The 18,574-nt window shown below is 38.6% G+C and overlaps 3 protein-coding genes across 12 annotated transcripts in view; 2 read left to right on the forward strand and 1 right to left on the reverse strand.

Moving 5' to 3' along the window:
• The window catches only part of LOC141433083 (protein transport protein Sec24A-like), a gene marked incomplete in the record, with an annotated part of 37,998 nt that extends 28,021 nt beyond the window's left edge, over positions 1-9,977 (forward strand). Inside the window, 1 exon segment of the mRNA XM_074094908.1 lies at positions 372-9,977. Within this exon segment, the coding sequence (XP_073951009.1) occupies positions 372-483 (112 nt within the window).
• Positions 9,978-10,500: 523 nt separating this feature from the next.
• On the reverse strand, positions 10,501-14,658 carry LOC141433748 (UPF0728 protein v1g117062-like). Of its 10 annotated transcripts, none has more exons than XM_074095840.1 (4): positions 14,548-14,658; positions 13,368-13,500; positions 12,514-12,599; positions 10,506-11,193 (listed from the first exon to the last, which is right to left on the reverse strand). In XM_074095840.1, exons 1-4 carry the CDS (start codon positions 14,587-14,589, stop codon positions 10,867-10,869), a joined length of 588 nt encoding a protein of 195 aa, XP_073951941.1. In that variant the 5' UTR covers positions 14,590-14,658; the 3' UTR covers positions 10,506-10,866. The 10 variants fall into 10 exon arrangements, with proteins under 10 accessions (XP_073951950.1, XP_073951941.1, XP_073951949.1 ...); XM_074095848.1 differs by having other exon boundaries at positions 14,528-14,658; XM_074095845.1 differs by having other exon boundaries at positions 13,368-13,518; positions 14,528-14,656.
• Positions 14,659-16,727: 2,069 nt separating this feature from the next.
• On the forward strand, positions 16,728-18,267 carry LOC141433087 (cytochrome P450 6a2-like). Its single transcript, XM_074094912.1, has one exon. It carries the CDS (start codon positions 16,758-16,760, stop codon positions 18,150-18,152), a length of 1,395 nt encoding a protein of 464 aa, XP_073951013.1. The 5' UTR covers positions 16,728-16,757; the 3' UTR covers positions 18,153-18,267.
• The last annotated feature ends 307 nt before the right edge of the window (positions 18,268-18,574 follow it).

The following is an 18,574-nucleotide window of genomic DNA, read 5'->3' on the forward strand; positions in this document are numbered from 1 at the left end:
AATATTTCTCTCTGATTATTAGAATTTAATAGAAAAAACAACAAATACTCGCTGAAAGTATGATATTCCATCAGATTTGTTCCGTTTCGCGAGTGATTTTTGCACTTTTTAAAGACGCACGTGGGCATCGTTACGCTTGCACTGACAAAACGTACTGAGAAAAAAGAAGGCACATTTACCAAAGTGGCGCTCATTTGCTCGGACATATTTCGGACGCGCGACTGTGGATCTACAGTTTAAACATCAGTGCCATATTGATACATATTCTAAAGATGAGTTCAGTCCCGTATCAATTCTGTGCACTGCTACATACATCAAGTCATTTACTTAAATGTATCATCAATACTTATCTGAGTTTACTCCCCCCGCAGAGACAACTCTCCGTCCCGCCATCTGTTCGTCGAGCGGCTCGTCGACGACCGCGTGGAGTCAGCCTTCTCCTACTACGAGTTCTTACAGCACGTGAAAGCGCAGGTCAAATGAGGCCCGCGCCGCCACCGCCGCCGCCGAGGCTGACTGACAGTAATGTGCAGTGATGTGTACGCCAAACGATTTAGTGCTGACACTGCCCTAAAGGCTCTGGCCTAGTTTAAACGATTCGACCGTACCGCTGTCTTGTTTTAAACGAATTTGTTAACCTCTTGTCTACAGTCAGTAAAAGGCTTAGCCGCTCGATTTTAGCGTGTCCCTCTTCAAATTATCGCTTGAGAAAGAGACGGCGCGCTCAAACCGGTTAGCCGCGTAATGCGTACGTAGCCTTTCATACAGGACTAGCATTAAACTCGAAAGGAACCTTCTAATAAAGCCTTATTTATCTTTTAGACGGTTTGTTCTGTGTACAGAGCACGTCACTTCATTCAGTGTGATCAAGGGGTTTAAACGATAGGATTACACGGGGTTTGTCGTATGCTTAGATATAGAATATACTGCCGTTTTAGGTAGATCGGCTTTGGAACTCGTATGAGACACAATTGACGGCTGTTTGCGCGTGTGCGAGAGAAGTTTTCGTTTAAGAATTTCAATAGGTCATTTCGGACTCATAGCGTGTAAGAAAAATGGTCTCTATGGGGACCTGTAATGCTCGACCCTGTACTGCTCTGTACGACCTGATAATACGAACTCTTTTTAGATTAGAATTATCAAGTCGTACAATATTAGGTCGTGCATTATTAGGGTGTCCAAATTTTTGCTGGGCCTGTTAATGCTCGACCTGTTATTGTACTTCGTTATAATCGGAATCCAATCGAATCGAATGACCATTGATTTGTGTTAGGTTGTGCTAGGTCCAATTGTGACCACAATGCGCGAGCTTGCCGCGGTAGCGGCCGGCGAATCGCCAGGACCAAATTAAGTTATTTTCTACTAAATTTATTAATATTCGGTGTACTTATCAATCGTGAGAATCGATTGCTTGCTGTCAAAAGTGTGCTCCGATTATTAGGTCGTACAAAATCGGTCGAGCATTGTCCAGGTCGTACAATAACTACACCCGTCTCTATCTATCTAGATCTAAAATAAAATGTCGCCCTTTCTCTTGCTGCCGATCTATACTATATTCTAAATCTATGGTCATATGATATTTAAGCATATACGATGGTACCAGTGTTAATGGCAAACGTTGGCGTGATACAGTTGCTTATCCGATACACATGTTATATGTTATGGGGGTCGATTTTTGAATTCACACACTTTCAAATTAATTTTTATACTTAGTGTAAATTTTTATTCTAGCGGTTATTTTGCGCCATATCCGAATGTTATTTTCACAGGTTTGATTTTAAAAATCGACCCCACAGTCGCTACATCTAATAGTATAACGTGTGCCCGTAGACAAGATGTTATCTAGTCTTCATCCTAGGGTATCTGTTCCCACACAAAATGAAGGGTAAATAATGACCGATGAAATATAAATAATGATGCAATATCGACAGTTCAAACGTTTTTAGCGGCTATTTTCGTCTTTGATCTGAGGGTTACTCGGTTAATTAAACATGGCTGTGTGAGGTCGATATTCAAGGTGAAACTTTAAACGTGATATAAATGTGTCTAATAATGCAGGACAATATATTGCGTTAAAACAATTGTTTAAATTATACTCAACGCCGTATATAGATTCCAAAAAAACTATTCATGTGTTGCCAATAAAATGAAAAAGTTTTGCATCGGTAAGTTTTAACTTTTCTAAATAATGTACATAAAGTAACTTATTTATATATAATTGTAAAGCTAAAATTAAATGCAACTGCATAAATAAAGAATTTAAGTTAAATATTAATTTCACCCAAGCCCTCTTGTTCTGAGAGGAGGTCTGTGCCCAGCATTGGGACGTATATAGGCTGGGATGATGATGATTAATTTTCACCAACAGATATTTGGTTGAAACTATTCTGTAGAAGAAAAGTTCATATTACAGTGGCAATACTTCAGGTTTATACAACATTTGGATACTATTAATATAAAGTGGATATCACTCCCAGACCAACACCGCATCAACTCAAAATAATACACTATAATTTAGACCTTCGAGAAATTTGATTTAAGTCTAAATTAGAATGGTATATTATTTTGAGTTGATGCGGTGTTGGTCTGGGAGTGCGAATTATTTATAAATATTTTTGATATGCACATAAATATTGACAACAAATCACGTATGGAAAACTATGGTAAACATGGCGGCCACAGGGCCACCATGACATCTCCAATTGTCACTTCATTCGACATCTGGGAGGCTACCACGCAAGTCGAAAATCGAAGTTCGTATCGTATTTTCCCTCTGACTCTCGTATTAAATAAGTTAAGCGTCAGCGGAATGGCAAGTTACGAAGTTGGAATTTTATAATAATAATAATAATAATATTCATTTATTTCAAGTAACATGACTCATATAGAAAATACAAAAAGAAAAGAGAAAAAAAATACACATCATAGAAACAAAATACACTTCGCAAATTTTGCACTTCGTAGTATGGCCTGACGTTTGGATTGATCGAATGCTTTCTATACTCGTGGTAATTTTCGTTCTTGAGTTTTTTGTTTCCTGTTAAGTTTTCTGTTGCCGGTACCCATTTAAGGTCTAAAATGGTCTAAATAAAAACAACATATTATAAGACCATTTTTTTATTAATGTGCATGGGTTGGTTACATCTGGAACGTCACAATTACAATGACACTTGTGACAATGACGTTCGGCCATCTTTGGTAACTTTTTTGGAATCTAAATACGGCGTTGGTTTTTCGCGCTGTCATCGTTCATTCACCATTACCTCTCATATTTCGTTTTCTAGTTTTTTTTTTTACCGTACAACGGCAAAACCTACTAGACACGGGCAAAATTGTCCTCCAATGGACAGAGCCATATTTTTCTAAAAATCTAATCTAATCTAAATACGGCGTTGAGTATAGTCTGACTTAAATGTAGGATGTTCATATGTTACTGAAATTAATCTCAAAGTCAATGTAATTGACATCTCAAATTAAACAAATGTAATTAAAGTAAAGAGGGTTTGTTGACAGGCGAAATATCTCTAGATACCGTTAAGGTGCGGCCACATGCAAGTCGTTTGACGCTCGTTTCCAGCGCCAAATCTGGTCACGTGACACATAGCGAAGCTGAAAATGTTGAGCTTCATCGCTGGAAAAAAAACCACTTCGATTTCGGCAAAAACACTATATTTTTTTCATTTCTTTTATTTGTACCACTGCTACGACTGGCTACTAAATGAGATTAAGAAATGAGCTTCCAAGGCCAACTTCATTCCTGCAGGCAGCCATCTTGTCGCTGCTGCTCGACGCGGCGACTTGACGCTACTTGTTTGAGTCGCGGGAAATTCAAAATCACATTCAAAATGGGGTCACGTGACCAGATTTATCGCTGCAAATGAGCGACGAGCGACTGCATGTGGCCGCACCTTTAGTATCGTGAGGTCTGTTTGACGTTGCACTCTAACTTGCGATTGGCTTATTTAGTTATTTGACCAATCACACACGTGACGCAAATGTCAAAATTGACACACGGATCTCACAACTTTGGGCACCAACCAGCCTGTCACAAAACCGTCATAGAGTTAATGCAATTATATTGTCCAGCATTCATTGAACTAGAAACACTAATTTTGTATTTTGTTTCAAATTTTACCTTGTAGTTTTGTCTAAAACAAAGGAGGCGTGATAAATCCAGTTACACATAAGATCATTTGTTATATTTAAAGTGAGAAAAGTTTTTTTTTGTTAGTCTTTATGACATTGACATAAGATTGATTTTTTGTAGCCCCATGTAAAAAACTCTTTTCACTAATTCTATTATGTTGCAGTCACACGAATGTATCCTTAATAGTTGCTAGGTGCGACTGAGAATCTATAGTTACTAATTCAGCGATATCACATGAACTATGCCGATAAAATTGTATAGATATATTACAAGTTGACAAGTAGTTTAACAAGATATTACGAGAATAGTACGGTGACTATTGTAAATAATTTGTTGATTAATCTATTGGTCAGATGAATCTGGATACAGATGCGCATTTTTAACTGCCATATAGGATTTCCCCGTTTACATCTTCTGATAGGTCACACCTGTGACCACCATGAACGCCACATGTTAATCATCTGAATGCACGCTCAGTTGGTCTGTCTATCCGACTGAAAATTAAGTGTATAAGGTGATAATTAAATGACTGAAAACCCCAGACACCCCCAACAGCCTTTCTTTTATTTTAAGTTAGTTTAGTGCATATAATGTCAAATACCTTTATTATTCCCGACGAGCGGATGGCCAAGGGGTTACAGAACCTGACTACGTAGCTTGAGGTTCCGGTTTCGATTCCCGGCCGGGGCAGATATTTGTGTGAATAATACGAATGTTTGTTCTCGGGTCATGGATGTTTAATGTGTATATTTATCTATGTAAGTATCCATAGTACAATATTTGCTTACTTTGGGATTGGGACTAGGTAAATTGGTGCCAAGTGTCCGTCCCATGATATTTATTTGTTTATTCCAAAAAATATTTCTAAGTTTTCCTAAATCAGTAGTAGCACTTAATTTCTAACTCTACGCTTCGCCGTTTTTAGAAGGAAATCAAACTAACAGAAAAACGGCAAGTTATTAAATTATTTAAATTGTATGCAATCTCGCTAAAATTTAATCGTCAAGCATTCATAACTTTTAGACTGGGCACAGTGAAAAAAAAAAAGATAAAAAAACACACATTCTCCCTCACTTTGCTCTTCTTTTTTTGTATTTGCATTTATTTTTTATTTTATTTTTATGTGCAATAAAGAGTTTACATACATACATACCTCCTTTAGAATATAGTGTAATCGATTCTGAACAAACAATTTCAGGTTTTCAGTTATTTAATTAACACCTTGTGTACCTAATAAGAGTGTAATAGAATAGTAATAATTTGTTTTTATTACTACCTCACTCTTATTTGCTAAGCCACAGATAACATATAATAGTGGCTACATAACAGATACGATACTTGCATTTCAAAGCCGCTATATGCACCCACCAGCCAGCACTCCGCTAGCGGTGTTTTTAACAGTCATAGACTACATTTTCGAGTGTCAACTGCCAAAGAGAATAGAATCATTACATGTCAGTGATAGCGGTGGGAAGTACTTTACTATATAAAGTTATGGAGCACTGGCTAATCAATAAGTTGACACACAAGACATACAACGAATTTCAAACTTCGTGTTGTGCTGTTTTGATCAAGCTAAAAGTATTTAATGGGAGAGTAAGAGGGACGGCATGATACGAACTTTGAATTTCGGAGTTGCCCCAAGGTTGTCTCCTTTCGACGCCCACGTTGGAGCGAGATGACTCTTGGCGGCTGAACTGTACGTCGTCCTTATTTACATAATTTTCTTTTTGTATCACAATGATTTATTTTTAAAATTATTATAGCCAATGTTAAGTGTGAATGGTATGCGCGAGGTATGTTAAATTTGTTTGTTCGATGAATTCTTGTTTATATAAAAGTATTTAAATTATTTGTTTGATGTTAGTTTTCGGTTCCGCACACTCGGGGTTGGTGTGGAGGTGTAAAAGTGACGAACGATTCTATGCTTGAATGTGTATTGCGGGTGTAAGTGCGTCTTTTTCAGTCTAGTGAATGAAATAGTTATTTCAGCACTAGGGCTGGAAACTTGACGCAACGGAGTGTTATTTTTTTATATGATTACAGCAGTAATTCGCTATCGCTTCTCTGAGCTTTACAACTGTACTGTCATGTAAACACGAGACCAAGCAATAAAGTTGTAGTTTAAAAAACTAGTTTGTTGTATTATATTTGAAACGCGACTTTGTTTCGTAGGAGATAAACGAAAATGGCCGACTAATCTCGTCCTTCGTTTGATGGAATCAGGGTCGTATGTTAATGAAATAACTATTGAACGCATTGGAAACCTATGGCGAACGAAGTATAGTCAGTCATTTCATTATCCAGTGAGTAGTTTTTATTGTACGTTTCCGGTGTTGAATCATGTTTGTATCGAAAACTTATAGTTGTCTAATCTACACTGTTGCACCATTACTCTAGTCGCTATTTGTCTCTCTTTTTAACTATTCCAGAATAAAAGAGACGCAATAAGCGACGTAAGAATAGTGAAAAGCTGTTCGTAATGCCCTGTTAGTAAACAGATGGTTTATGTTTAATTTCGAATCGAGACAGAAAGTGTATTTTATTGTATTTCGGTAGTAGGTGTATCTGTAATTAAATTAGTTCTTAATCCATGTATTTACTTGATATTACTTCTATTGTAAATTTAATAGAATTATTTATGAAATTTTAGGTAGACGGTTTTATACTGAAATGAGCTCGGGTCAGAACTGCGCGAAAACAGGCGCGGACACTGTTTGTTATATTGACAGTTTATATGTGACCCTTGTATTCATAAACTAGTTAACACATCTTAGTTAAAATATTGTGATTGGCTTGTAAAGAAAGGGACAAAACATATTTTAGCTAACATAAGTTTATTATTATTTTATGAATGAAGGCGAGAACTTTTGAGACGATGCAATATAGTTGCGATTCAAACGATTTAGGGGCTGTTTCACCATCCATTGATAAGCGTTAACCGACGGTTAAATGTGATGCCATCTCGCGTCTATTCGAACAAAACAAATAGAGACGGCATCACACCTAACCGCCAGTTAACGCTAATCAATGGATGGGGAAACAGCCCCTTAGTCTACGGTGTAGTGTGCTCGCATTGACACAGACGTACCATATTAGGCTGCGTTTCCACCAGAGATGTGCGAGGATGCGTTGCGTTTTTCATCACCGCTGTCCTGTTTCCACTAGAGCTGTGCTGAGCGAGGACAGGTAAATGAAGCGTTACTATACGTTATGCCTATCCAATTTATTAAAAGTGTAAACAAACCAATTTCATCAAAATTCTTGTATAAACACCTACTGGATCGAATCAATAACACATCTATCTATAATTCGTGTCTTTTAACTAGATGTGTAATCACTTTTTTCACCAAAATCAATTTGATTTCAATATTTCTCATTTGAAAAATCTGACGTTATTTCTTGATTGAAACATGTGTATAATCTGTAGTAGCATAGACTAGCGTAGGTAGAGATGGTGGAAAATTTGTCATTTTAAAAATCGATTAATGCGTGGATGAATAAGCGATTTTTATTTACTTTCCTTTAAATTAAAAAAATAGTTACTGCTTTTAGAATTGAATAAACAGTTTTGGAATTAAATCAGGTATTGTAAATAATAAAATAGACAAAAATACGTTGATCTATTCAATTAATAAATAATCGATTTGCTGAAGTTTAATTATTTTGCAATAGGTTCCAGGTTTTCACATCACTAAATGTCTATGGTCGGGTTAATGGCGTCTTTGTTTACGCTTGTCATAAATTGGATTGGAATACAATATAACGCCTCAGATCGTTCATCCACCATTACCTCTCATATTTCGTTTTCTAGATTTTTTTTTACCGTACAACGGCAAAAACTACTAGACACTGGCAAAATTGTCCTCCAATGGACAGCCATATTTTTATAAAGAAACAACAATATATCGGTTCTTGACAAACATATTTCTCGCAACACATGCTCGCACATCTCTGGTGGAAAACAACCTCAGCTGGCACGAGTAGCCGCGGCTAGTTTTGTCATAGCAAGAGCAAGTTCATGTCACATGTCAGTTGAAATTAAACCCTTTGAGGAAATCGATGGGAATGATATTTCATTCGACACATTTACTGCCCAGAATCCTCAGGGGCGGCGCAGGACGTAAATTTGGCGTCGGAAGGGTAAATTTTGCGAGTCCCTAGGATGGCTCACACATTAGATGCGGATTAAAAAAAACGAGAATCTTTCGAGGCGCTAGACCGCAGGCTGTGGCCAACGTCGCTTACGCCTAGCGCAGCCTCTGGGAATCCATTTGTGTTCAGTGGACGTTGGTCGCGGATTGTCGTCGGCATTAAATACAGACAGTAGACCGTTATCAAACAAGGGCACTTAAGGGGTATTGGGATGCAGACCCAGAGCCAGCCCTGGGGAGCGGAGCGAAGAGGAGCGTTTGCTGTAGACGCCAGCAGGGCTACTACGAAAGTCGAAACACGAAGTTCGTGTCGTGCGGTCCCTCCGACTCTTATACTATTTAATACGAGAGCGAGAGGGATGGTACGATACGAACTTCGAGTTACGAGTTTCGTAGTAGCCCTGCAGATGGCAAGAGGCACCATTCCAGTTTCCACTTCAACGTAAATTCTGTGGTGCTAAGGAAAAAGGAGAAGAGTCAAAAAAATACAAAAATGACATTTTTGCACTCATTAGTTCAAAACATTATGTGTCACGGCAATAAGGAGATGAGATATTTTTTGACTCATCTCCTTTTTCGTTAACACCACAGAATTTATGATGGCGCCTTTTGAGCAACCAGAAGAATGTAGACAATCTGACTCTACATTGATCATGGGGTAGAGGCAGCGCTTTGTAGACCACGATTGTTTTATGAGCTCCAGATGCATGCATCATGATTACAGGTAGACTGATGAATTTAGGATAATGTAGGTTACTTTAACCTTTTCGCCGCCACGTCAAATACAATAATGGGCAATGGGTATATATGAGTTGTTGGCGTGGAAAAGGTTAAAGATGGTTTACTGTTCTGTATTTGCTTACCTCATTGCGACCCTTGCAGCAATCGAATGAAAAACTTGTCCCTTCAGTCCCCGCGCGCTCCCGCGACTGATTACCTCTAAGTACCTCTTTCACCACCTATTGATAAAGTTTGTGACGGATATCTGTGCTGCCATCAGATTTATCAATGAGTGATAAAACATTCGCCAAGGCAAGGCTTCCATCGAAGAGAAGCGAAGATATTACGTAGCAAGCGAGCAAGATGTAAATTTTAAGTATCTACTGTGATTTGTTAATTTTGCACTGCTCCGCCTGGTCGAAAGCGCAATACAAAAACCAACGTTGGCTCCTTGTTATTGTGAAGACTTTTAGGGTTGGCTGAAGTACAGTCAAGTGCAAAGATATCGACACGGAAATAGTTACAAAAATGTGTATACGCAACCTTAATGTTAAGTGCATAAAGTCGTGTATGGGATCCTTTCGACTGTCATTATCTTATAAGTCATAATGTAATGTTTGTCATAATTATTGTTAGTCATAATTTTTTTTCCCGCTGAAACCGTATATTTTTCATAATTTTTTAAATGGTCTATAGGCTAGGTTAGGTTTGTTTTATAACAATTCTGAAAAATAAATGGTTTCAGAGAAAAAAAGAGTTATGTCAAACATTACATTATGACTAACAATTTTCTACCAGTCAATATAGACCCGTCGTGTATACATATTTTTTGTAACTTTGGCCGTGTCGATATCTTTGCACTTGACTGTACGTGAAAATTAATTATATTTAGTGCCACTGTTAGCCGACTGAACTCGAGAGCTGTAACTTGTTTCAATATAACGAATCTAAAATCATACGACTTTCACTTCACGATGGCCCAATCCAATAGGGTATTAGATATATTATGAAAATACTAGCAGTTACCCGCGACTTCGTCCGCGTAGGATTCCGTTTTCACTATCCCGCGGGAACTATGAAATTCTCCGGGATAAAAACTATCCTATGTCCATCCCGGGACGCAAACTATCTGTATACCGAATTTAATTTAAATCGGTTCAGCGGTTTAGACGTGATGGAGTAGCAAATAAACAAACAGTAATATGTAAATAAAAGTACTCTGTGATACTCATCTCATCAATAATCTAAGACTCATCTTTCTCTATAGGTACCTACTAATACTCTTTGGACTCATCTCATCACTCATTGAGCAGCCGCCGTGTCGCGTTGCTCCTAGCCCTAGCCTAGACGAAGGGCTACGAATTAGCCCGAAACGTGTCGAGTTAAACGCTAAACACGATTTAAGACGTGAGTTATCCCGGTTTATATATATATTATTTGACTGGGATGGCAAACGAACAAGGTGGGTCTCCTGATGGTAAGAGATCACCACCGTCCATAGACACCCGCAACACCAGGGGATTGCAGATGCGTTGCCTACCTAGAGGCCTAAGATGGGATACCTCAAGTGCCAGTAATTCCACTGGCTGTCGTACCCTCCACGCAGAAACAGAATAGTGCAAGCACTGCTGCTTCACGGCAGGATTAGCGAGCAAGATGGTGGTAGAAATCCAAGGTCCTACCACCTGCAATATAAGAAGTCATATCCTTCTGGCTATTTTATTATGTCATGTATATACCTACTCATGATCAGTTATCACAGCAGTTTGTTTATTAATATTATCTTTATATGTAAGCGATCGTACAAAATTAACAACGAATAAATTAAGTCCAGCTTAAACAAACCTAAGATGGAAAAAGAATCTCATGCTTGATTTTCTCGTAATTAGATTCCGATTCCTCTTCCGTATTCTTACGCACTAGGATACCGCAGCAATTGACGCATTCCAGGCAACTGGCGTATTTCTTCAAGTTGACTTCTATCGGTGAGTAATCCTTGGGACCGTATTGCATGAATACACGGTGTTCTAACAGACTCCTGAGCCAGAAGTGGGTGCGCGCGCGTCTGAACTTCCTACTGGCCTGAAGACACGCTTCCACAGCCCGTTGGCTTACCGGATCTAGATCGGACTCCGTGTTGAATTGGAGGTTTTGGATATCACAGCGAAAGATCTGGGTGAGAAAAGAAAATGGTTATCTTATCTCCGAGATTCTTCAGTTACAAGACAATCAATTTTTGAGAACACATTCACGTAAACAATGGTGTTTACATGTATATGTGTGCCTGGTGTTTACTTTCCAAAACTCGAATCGCTGATGTTAGTAAGGTGACCTTAGTTTAAATGAGACTGGGTCCGTTTTCTTACGAATTTTTCTTAATTATTTTCGTAACAAAACCGACACATCCATACAATATTTTGGGGACACACCTGGAGACCCTGTTTTTTCAGCTCGGAATCATGGACTGAGTCTACTTCTCAAATTTTGTTGAAATTGGAGATAAACTCTGGGTACATCGGTAGATAGAATTGCCCACCCACTAGGATGGGCGCACTCAGGTAACTGCTGGTGGTGCTGCTACGGTCACCGACTGCAAGGGACGGAGAGATGACCTGGCTGCAGAACTGAGCGAGTGGCCTTTGGCCTAAATCGACCCCTGCGCAATAGCTACCTTGTTATTGCTACACAAATTGTTATGTGAGCAGCTCTAGATATAAAGAAAAAATTTCAAGGCCCTTCTTCAAATTCAAATCTCTTTTAAAAAAAAACTGTTTTTAAAAAAATATACCTCGTTGAGTTTCTTGCCGGATTCTTCTCAGCAGAGGTTTTTCCGAACCGGTGGTAGTTTTTTTTTTGACATTCATAAGTGCTTGTTATAGCCTAAATTTAATAAAGATATTTTGACTTTGACTTTAAATCATTTATTCAGTAAATAGGCCGCAATGGGCACTTTTACACGTCATTTTTTAAACTACCAGCACTTTCGGAAAGACCATCATTGCCAAGAAGAATGCGCCGCAAGAAACTTGACAGTATATTTTTTTTTTCAAAATAAAATAATTACAAATAAAATACTTAAAAACTACAGTATACAATTAAAGAAAAAATACAAAATAATAATAATACAGGGATGTATGGGGTCCCTTAGTTACAAAACTAAACACTAACTATATCTACGTTCAGTGGAAGTGTAGAATGCTTCCACCGTCATAAACTAAAAATAATAATAATAATAATAGTTCTGAAATGTACATTTCAGGTCAAGTAACCATTAGCTTTTGGATTCCGAAGGCAAGCTCACGTCTGCCGCCCCCAAAGTTAGCTCACACGCACTCATGGTCATGCTCTGAAAGCAGAGTGGTATACCGAGGACATGGTATTGCTTCCGTTCCCATAAGTCTTAATGTTTTTACCGTAATTTTAAAAATAACTTGGTACTCTACATTGCGCAAATGTGCATTCTAAAGTATTTCAACTACCTACTATACGTACCTCATGGCCGATCATGACAAACAAACAGTAGTTGATATGGTGGACCGGGATCAGGTCGACGCGGTAACCCAGCTTACGCAGCTTATCTGTTTGAACAAGTTTCGAAACAAACCATTAGTCCAACGTTGGGTTTGTGTGATTTGTGTGTGTTCTTACAGTATGGAGGGGGAAGATGTTGCATGCACATATTTGTGGCATAGACGTAGCTATCGTAAGATCGCGGGTGAGCAAAGTAAATGTTTATAGTTCAATGACACGGAAGCAAAGTAATGCGTGATTAAATAAATTAGGGTAAGGCTCACGAGCGTTTTGTCCGCCCGTTCCAGTGTGTTATTATTTATTTTCATCACACTTGCTTGTACACAAAGTCAAAATATGAAGGCTACCTTGATTGCAACCCCCCAAATAAAACCCTCGACCTTAATGCGCTTGTCATGAAACCCGTGGTCGGTAAATGAGTCATTGCGCGTACTGATGGTGCTGCGCATGGCGTAGCAGCAGGACCACACGCACACGCGGCTCAGGCACATGCTAAGGGAGGGGGAGGGGGAGGGCGGCGCTGCCAAGAGCGCAGCCTAAGGTATCGCCAATATTTGGAACAATTATATTTTTTCTTTTAGAAATATAAAATTTTACTCGCAAATGTGATGAAAAACATTGTATGTCGCACGGGCGGTACTAGAATAGAACATCGAGGGCTTCTGATAGACTCTCGTTCATAATTCCTTATTTACCGCCCTTAAGACACAATGTACTATTATTTAATTTATTTAAATCATAACACACTGGAACGAGAGGGCAAAACGCTCGTGAGCCTTACACATTATTAAAAATAAAGGTAGCATGAAACTCGCCTCTTGTGCCCAGTAGTTTCTGAGGCTTGTGTGATGTTGTATGGAACGATGTATAAGGGCCGTAGAAAATTTTGACATATTGACTTCCCATTATGATCAAACGTGATTTAATAAAATAATGTATTTTCTCACACTATAAATGACATTCTTTCTAAAATTTCGGTTTAAAACTTATCCGAAGCCAATAAGATTTTTATCAACGATCAGTGTCATTAACTGTCAATTAATGCATCTACTTAAAACATTTAAAAAGTTATTAACACACTAGCTTTTGCCCGCAACTTCGTTTGCGTAGATTTCGATATTTACACAATACTCCATAGGAACAGTCGAACCATTCGAGTCCCTAGTACTGCCTTTTCGCAACTTTTCATTTCGCAATCTAAAACTGCAAATATTTCAGGATTTATTTCAGGGCCATCGAACCCTTTAGGTTTGGTTAGGTTAGTTTATAAAAATCCTAAAATATTTATAGTTTCAGTAATATTAAACAATTAGGAAATGAAAAGTTGCGAAATGAATCAGGTTGACAAACTTTTTTCGCTGAAACATTAGTAAACCTTTCTTTGACGTTCTCACAGTAAGTGTCACAATAAATTCCCTTGTCAAGCAATGCGATCACTATGACTTTTTCTACGAAAAGGTTTCATAGTGAGTCACCACGACATGACACCGTTGGTTCGAGTGTGCCTAATGAGATTTTATCATACAAACTTAAATGTCCCACATTATCCGATTCCATGGGATTTTCGAAAAATCCTTTCAAACTGCGGATAAATATCAACTGAAAAACCTGTTCACTAAGTTTCACATCAATAGGCGATTCTATCTACCCTTGTACCCTGAGTTTACCTCTCCGATTTCAACATTTGGGAGGTAGACTCAGTCCATGATTCTAAACTGTAAAACAGGGTCTCCAGATGTGTTCCCAAAATTGTCAACGAAAATTATTAAGAAAAATTCGTAATAAAACTGACACATCCATACACCATACAGTATTTTGGGGACACATCTGGAGACCCTGTTTTTACAGCTCGGAATGATGGACTGAGTTTACCTAAATTTTTGTTCAAATCGGAGAGATAAACTCAGGGTACAACGTTAGATAGAAATGTCCATATTGTATCACGCGCAAGGAATACTCGTAACATTTTACACACAGGAAGGCATGGGAACCTACATGGGAACGCGTAAAAAACGCGAGCCCCAAATCGTTTGACATTTACTCCTCAAACGACAGATAGTTTTTTTTAAAGTACCCACCTTTGTAGCCATTATTAAGTGCTTAAAGGAGGCGATACGTATGAATATGAATTATAACTCATGACCGTGGAAATTACAATATATCGTGTTATTTCAATTATATTGAATTATAAATATATCGTATCGTTGTGTAAAATATCATGTCATTTTGTTACTAATAAATCTAAGAATAAATATATTATTATCATGATTTCTATAGGGAGTAATACTCTTTGGTCGTGATCTGTCATGGCGACAAAATGTAAAGAGAACTGACGTTATCATGGGTCTGCGCTAGTGTCGCCCCCTGTGCAGAGCTTTGTCTAATATCATCCTAATAATGCACTTTAATTTATTGCCGTTTAATTTTGGGCGTGATGCAGTTTCGTTTTACTCAAAAAAGTCTGCTTTCTAATGTACCGTTTTGCATTATGCACTTCTCAAAATCATTTAAAACCTGATTTTTATATAGAAAGTGCTTATTCCAAATGTCTGCAACCGCAAAATATCCGTTCATAACGTTCTTTCCAGGTTTTATGTGGTCTTCAAATTTCATCTAAATGTTCATTTAGAGTGAAAGAGTAACAGACAGAAGAATTACTTTCATTTATAAGCATGATTGTAAAATGAACTACGCAAATCCCTTCGTTATACGAAATCATTAAGTATCTTGAATGCCAGTAATTTTTATATTGGTATAGATGTTTATGTTATCAAGAGTAAGAGGTATGCAAGAATAAACCTTTACATTTAGAACATTGATTTTAAAATAAAGCAGACATTATGGAAAACGCATTACAAGACTATCTAGCCCAAACGAGAAAGCAAAATTAGAATCTTAGCGTAAAAATTATGAATGACATTAATTATGATTAAGATTTTAAATTATTAGTTTTCTCGACTCAAACTTCGACACTTTGACTCTCTAGTCTTGTGATATTGACAGCTGTCACCCGCACCATGCTACAATTAAAGTACTGTAATTTATTGTCGTTTAATTTTGTTGTATTATTAAATCAAATTATTCAATTAAATTTGTTGATTGATACCCGTAGTTGAATTTTTATTACCTTATTTATAACCTGGCCGGGGATTTTCTCGACAGATTAGTAAAGTTTGCATCAAAATCCGTTCAGCCGTTCTCACATGATGCGCGGTCAAATAAACGACAAACAGATAAACAAACAGACAAACAGACAAAAAATCTAAAAACTGTTGAAACGTGTTCTGTTATCGATTCTAAGTATTCCCAGCCAACTTTTTTTCGGATATCTTCCATGTGCAGACTTTCGACCCTCTTCAGCTTTATTATACGAGTATGCATAGATTAATAAAAACCACAATGTCTTTTGACTTTTGATCAACTTGAAAGGTTAACTTTGAACCTCTGACTATCTTTTAATCCCCACAAAGTCCCCACATGTAACATTATTTTGTTGACACTTCTCTTTTTAGTTTATTTGTAGGTAGATTAATAGGGAATTTAAAATTCAAAATAAAATACTTAACTGTAGTTAAACTTCAAAGAGTTAATGCCAGCATTTCCATTAAATTACTAAACTAAGTACTTAAGTAAATACGTGGACAGGAACATAGTTGTTTGAGACTGTAGCAGCGTTTATCTTTGCCCTCTGACTGTAAGTACTCATTTTATCTAGATCTTCGTGGAATAGAATATGCCATGCTTAATAAAGTTAGCACTAATCTTGCGGCTCTTTTGGATTCAGATAAGATTTGTCCTTAGAAGAGAACCATAATTCTGCACTTAGGGTGTTCTTCCACTTTAGCGAAGCGGAGCGATGAATCGACTCAACGTCCTAGTTCCTTCGCTAATGAAGATTGTGACTACATCCATTTGAATTGTTCATGATTTTTGATATCAGTGCAGTAGTTCCCCGTGGTAGTTATAGATACAGCATTAGACATTTTAGAAGTTATTTAGTCTCAAAAGACGCAGCCTCTTCCAACCCAGATGGGGATTTTAGCTAATGTATCGGTCCAATTCTATATGTCGTCGCTCCTTTTCGTCTAGATGGAAGCGTGACCTAACGCATTGATAAGATAAGTTGGGTTAGTTACACGACATTTATACAAAGTATCCAAACGACTTTATTTTGGTTTAGACCGGTCAGTATATAATCAGACATCATGGCTTTAGTGTTGATATTGTTAGCACTTGCGCTCTTCATTTATTACTACGGCACTCGAAACCACGACTACTGGGCCAAGAGAAACGTAAAACATGACCCTCCTACATTTTTCTTCGGTAACAATTTCCTCGGATTTGTGGGAAAAAAAAGTTTCACAGACGTATCTCTGAATATGTACGACAGTTTTCCAAATGAGAAACTCGTCGGCTACTACAGAGGGGCGACGCCGGAGCTGTACATCAGAGACCCGGAGATAGTAAGAAACATATTGACCACGGATTTCGCGTATTTCCACAGACGAGGTCTTGGGAGAGATCCGGATGTAGAGCCGTTGCTGCTCAGTATTTTCCACGTGGACGGAGACAGGTGGAAGCTAGCGCGGCAGCGGCTAACACCGGCATTCACGACGGCACGACTCCGCGGTATGTTCCCGCTCGTAGTACGCTGTGCGGAAAAGCTACAGCGACTAGCGGAGGACAAGGCACGGAGCGGCGGCCCCTGCGACGTGCGAGACCTCATGGCGCGCTTCACCACCGACTTCATCGGCGCCTGCGGCTTCGGTGTCGACATCGACTCCATCAACAACGAACACTCCGCTTTCAGAGATATAGGAAAACTGGTCTTCGCTCGACCGTTAGGAGTTATCGTGAAGTCCATACTCTGGGAGCTATTTCCTATTTTGCGATCCGCAATCCACGTCTCTGATCCCAGAATTGAAAAGAGTATTATAGAATTTGTAAAAAAAATAAGAGAGGAAAGAGAGTTTAAGCCCTCGGGCCGCAATGACTTCGTAGACTTACTCCTGGAGTTAGAGAGCAATGGAACAATGATAGGGCCATCCATCGAGCATTACCATGACGACGGCTCGCCCGTCGAAGTGCAGCTCGAAATGGATATCAAACTGATGGCGGCACAAGTGTTCATTTTCTTTGCTGCTGGATACGAAACCTCGTCTTCAACTACAAGTTATACATTGCATGAACTCGCGTACAATCCTGAATACCAGCTAAAGATACAAGAAGAGATAGATACCGTGCTTCGGAAATATGACAATAAATTGTGCTATGATGCTATAGCTGAGATGACCTGGCTGAATATGGCTTTTAAGGAGTCAATGAGGATTTTTCCGTCGGTGGGCGTGTTGACGAGGGTGTGCGCGCGGCGGTACCGCTTCCCTGACCTTGACCTGACCGTAGACCCCGGGGTCAAGGTCGTGATCCCGGTGCAGGCGCTGCAGACGGACGAGCAGTACTTCGACAACCCGCTGGTGTTCCGGCCGGAGCGGTTCAGCCCCACTGAGGTGGGAAAGCAGCATAAATATACTTATTTGCCATTCGGTGATGGGCCCCGAGCTTGTATAGGTGAGTTTAATTTTGTTCAAGTTTACAGTTAAGAATAGTAGATTGCATAAGACATGCCATTTTACTCAGGACTTAGTCCAGTCGAGTCGCAGGCGCAGGTTGGCAGTTAATTAAAAATTAAAAAAAAATTGTAAACTTGTTTTTGGTTTTAGACGCAGATTTTACTTTATGCACTAGATTACAAAAATAAATTACTTGTTGCCCAGATCCAGTATAATAACGAGTTTACAAGCTCGCCTGCGGCTCGGGTTGGTTTATACCATCAGGAGACCCACTTGCTCGTTTGCCATCTAGTCGAATAAAAATAAATACATTACGTTTCGGGTAAAATTACACCTTTTATGCACTTGTTGTACAATCTACTATTACACACACCCGTAAAAAATCAAAAATCACTGATTCCCAAAAATAATTTTTCACGGATATATATAGTGATGCGAACTATGAAACTGGA

The sequence above is a fragment of the Choristoneura fumiferana genome, chromosome 12, assembly GCF_025370935.1.
Source record: "Choristoneura fumiferana chromosome 12, NRCan_CFum_1, whole genome shotgun sequence".
Classification (NCBI taxonomy): Eukaryota; Metazoa; Arthropoda; class Insecta; order Lepidoptera; family Tortricidae; genus Choristoneura; species Choristoneura fumiferana.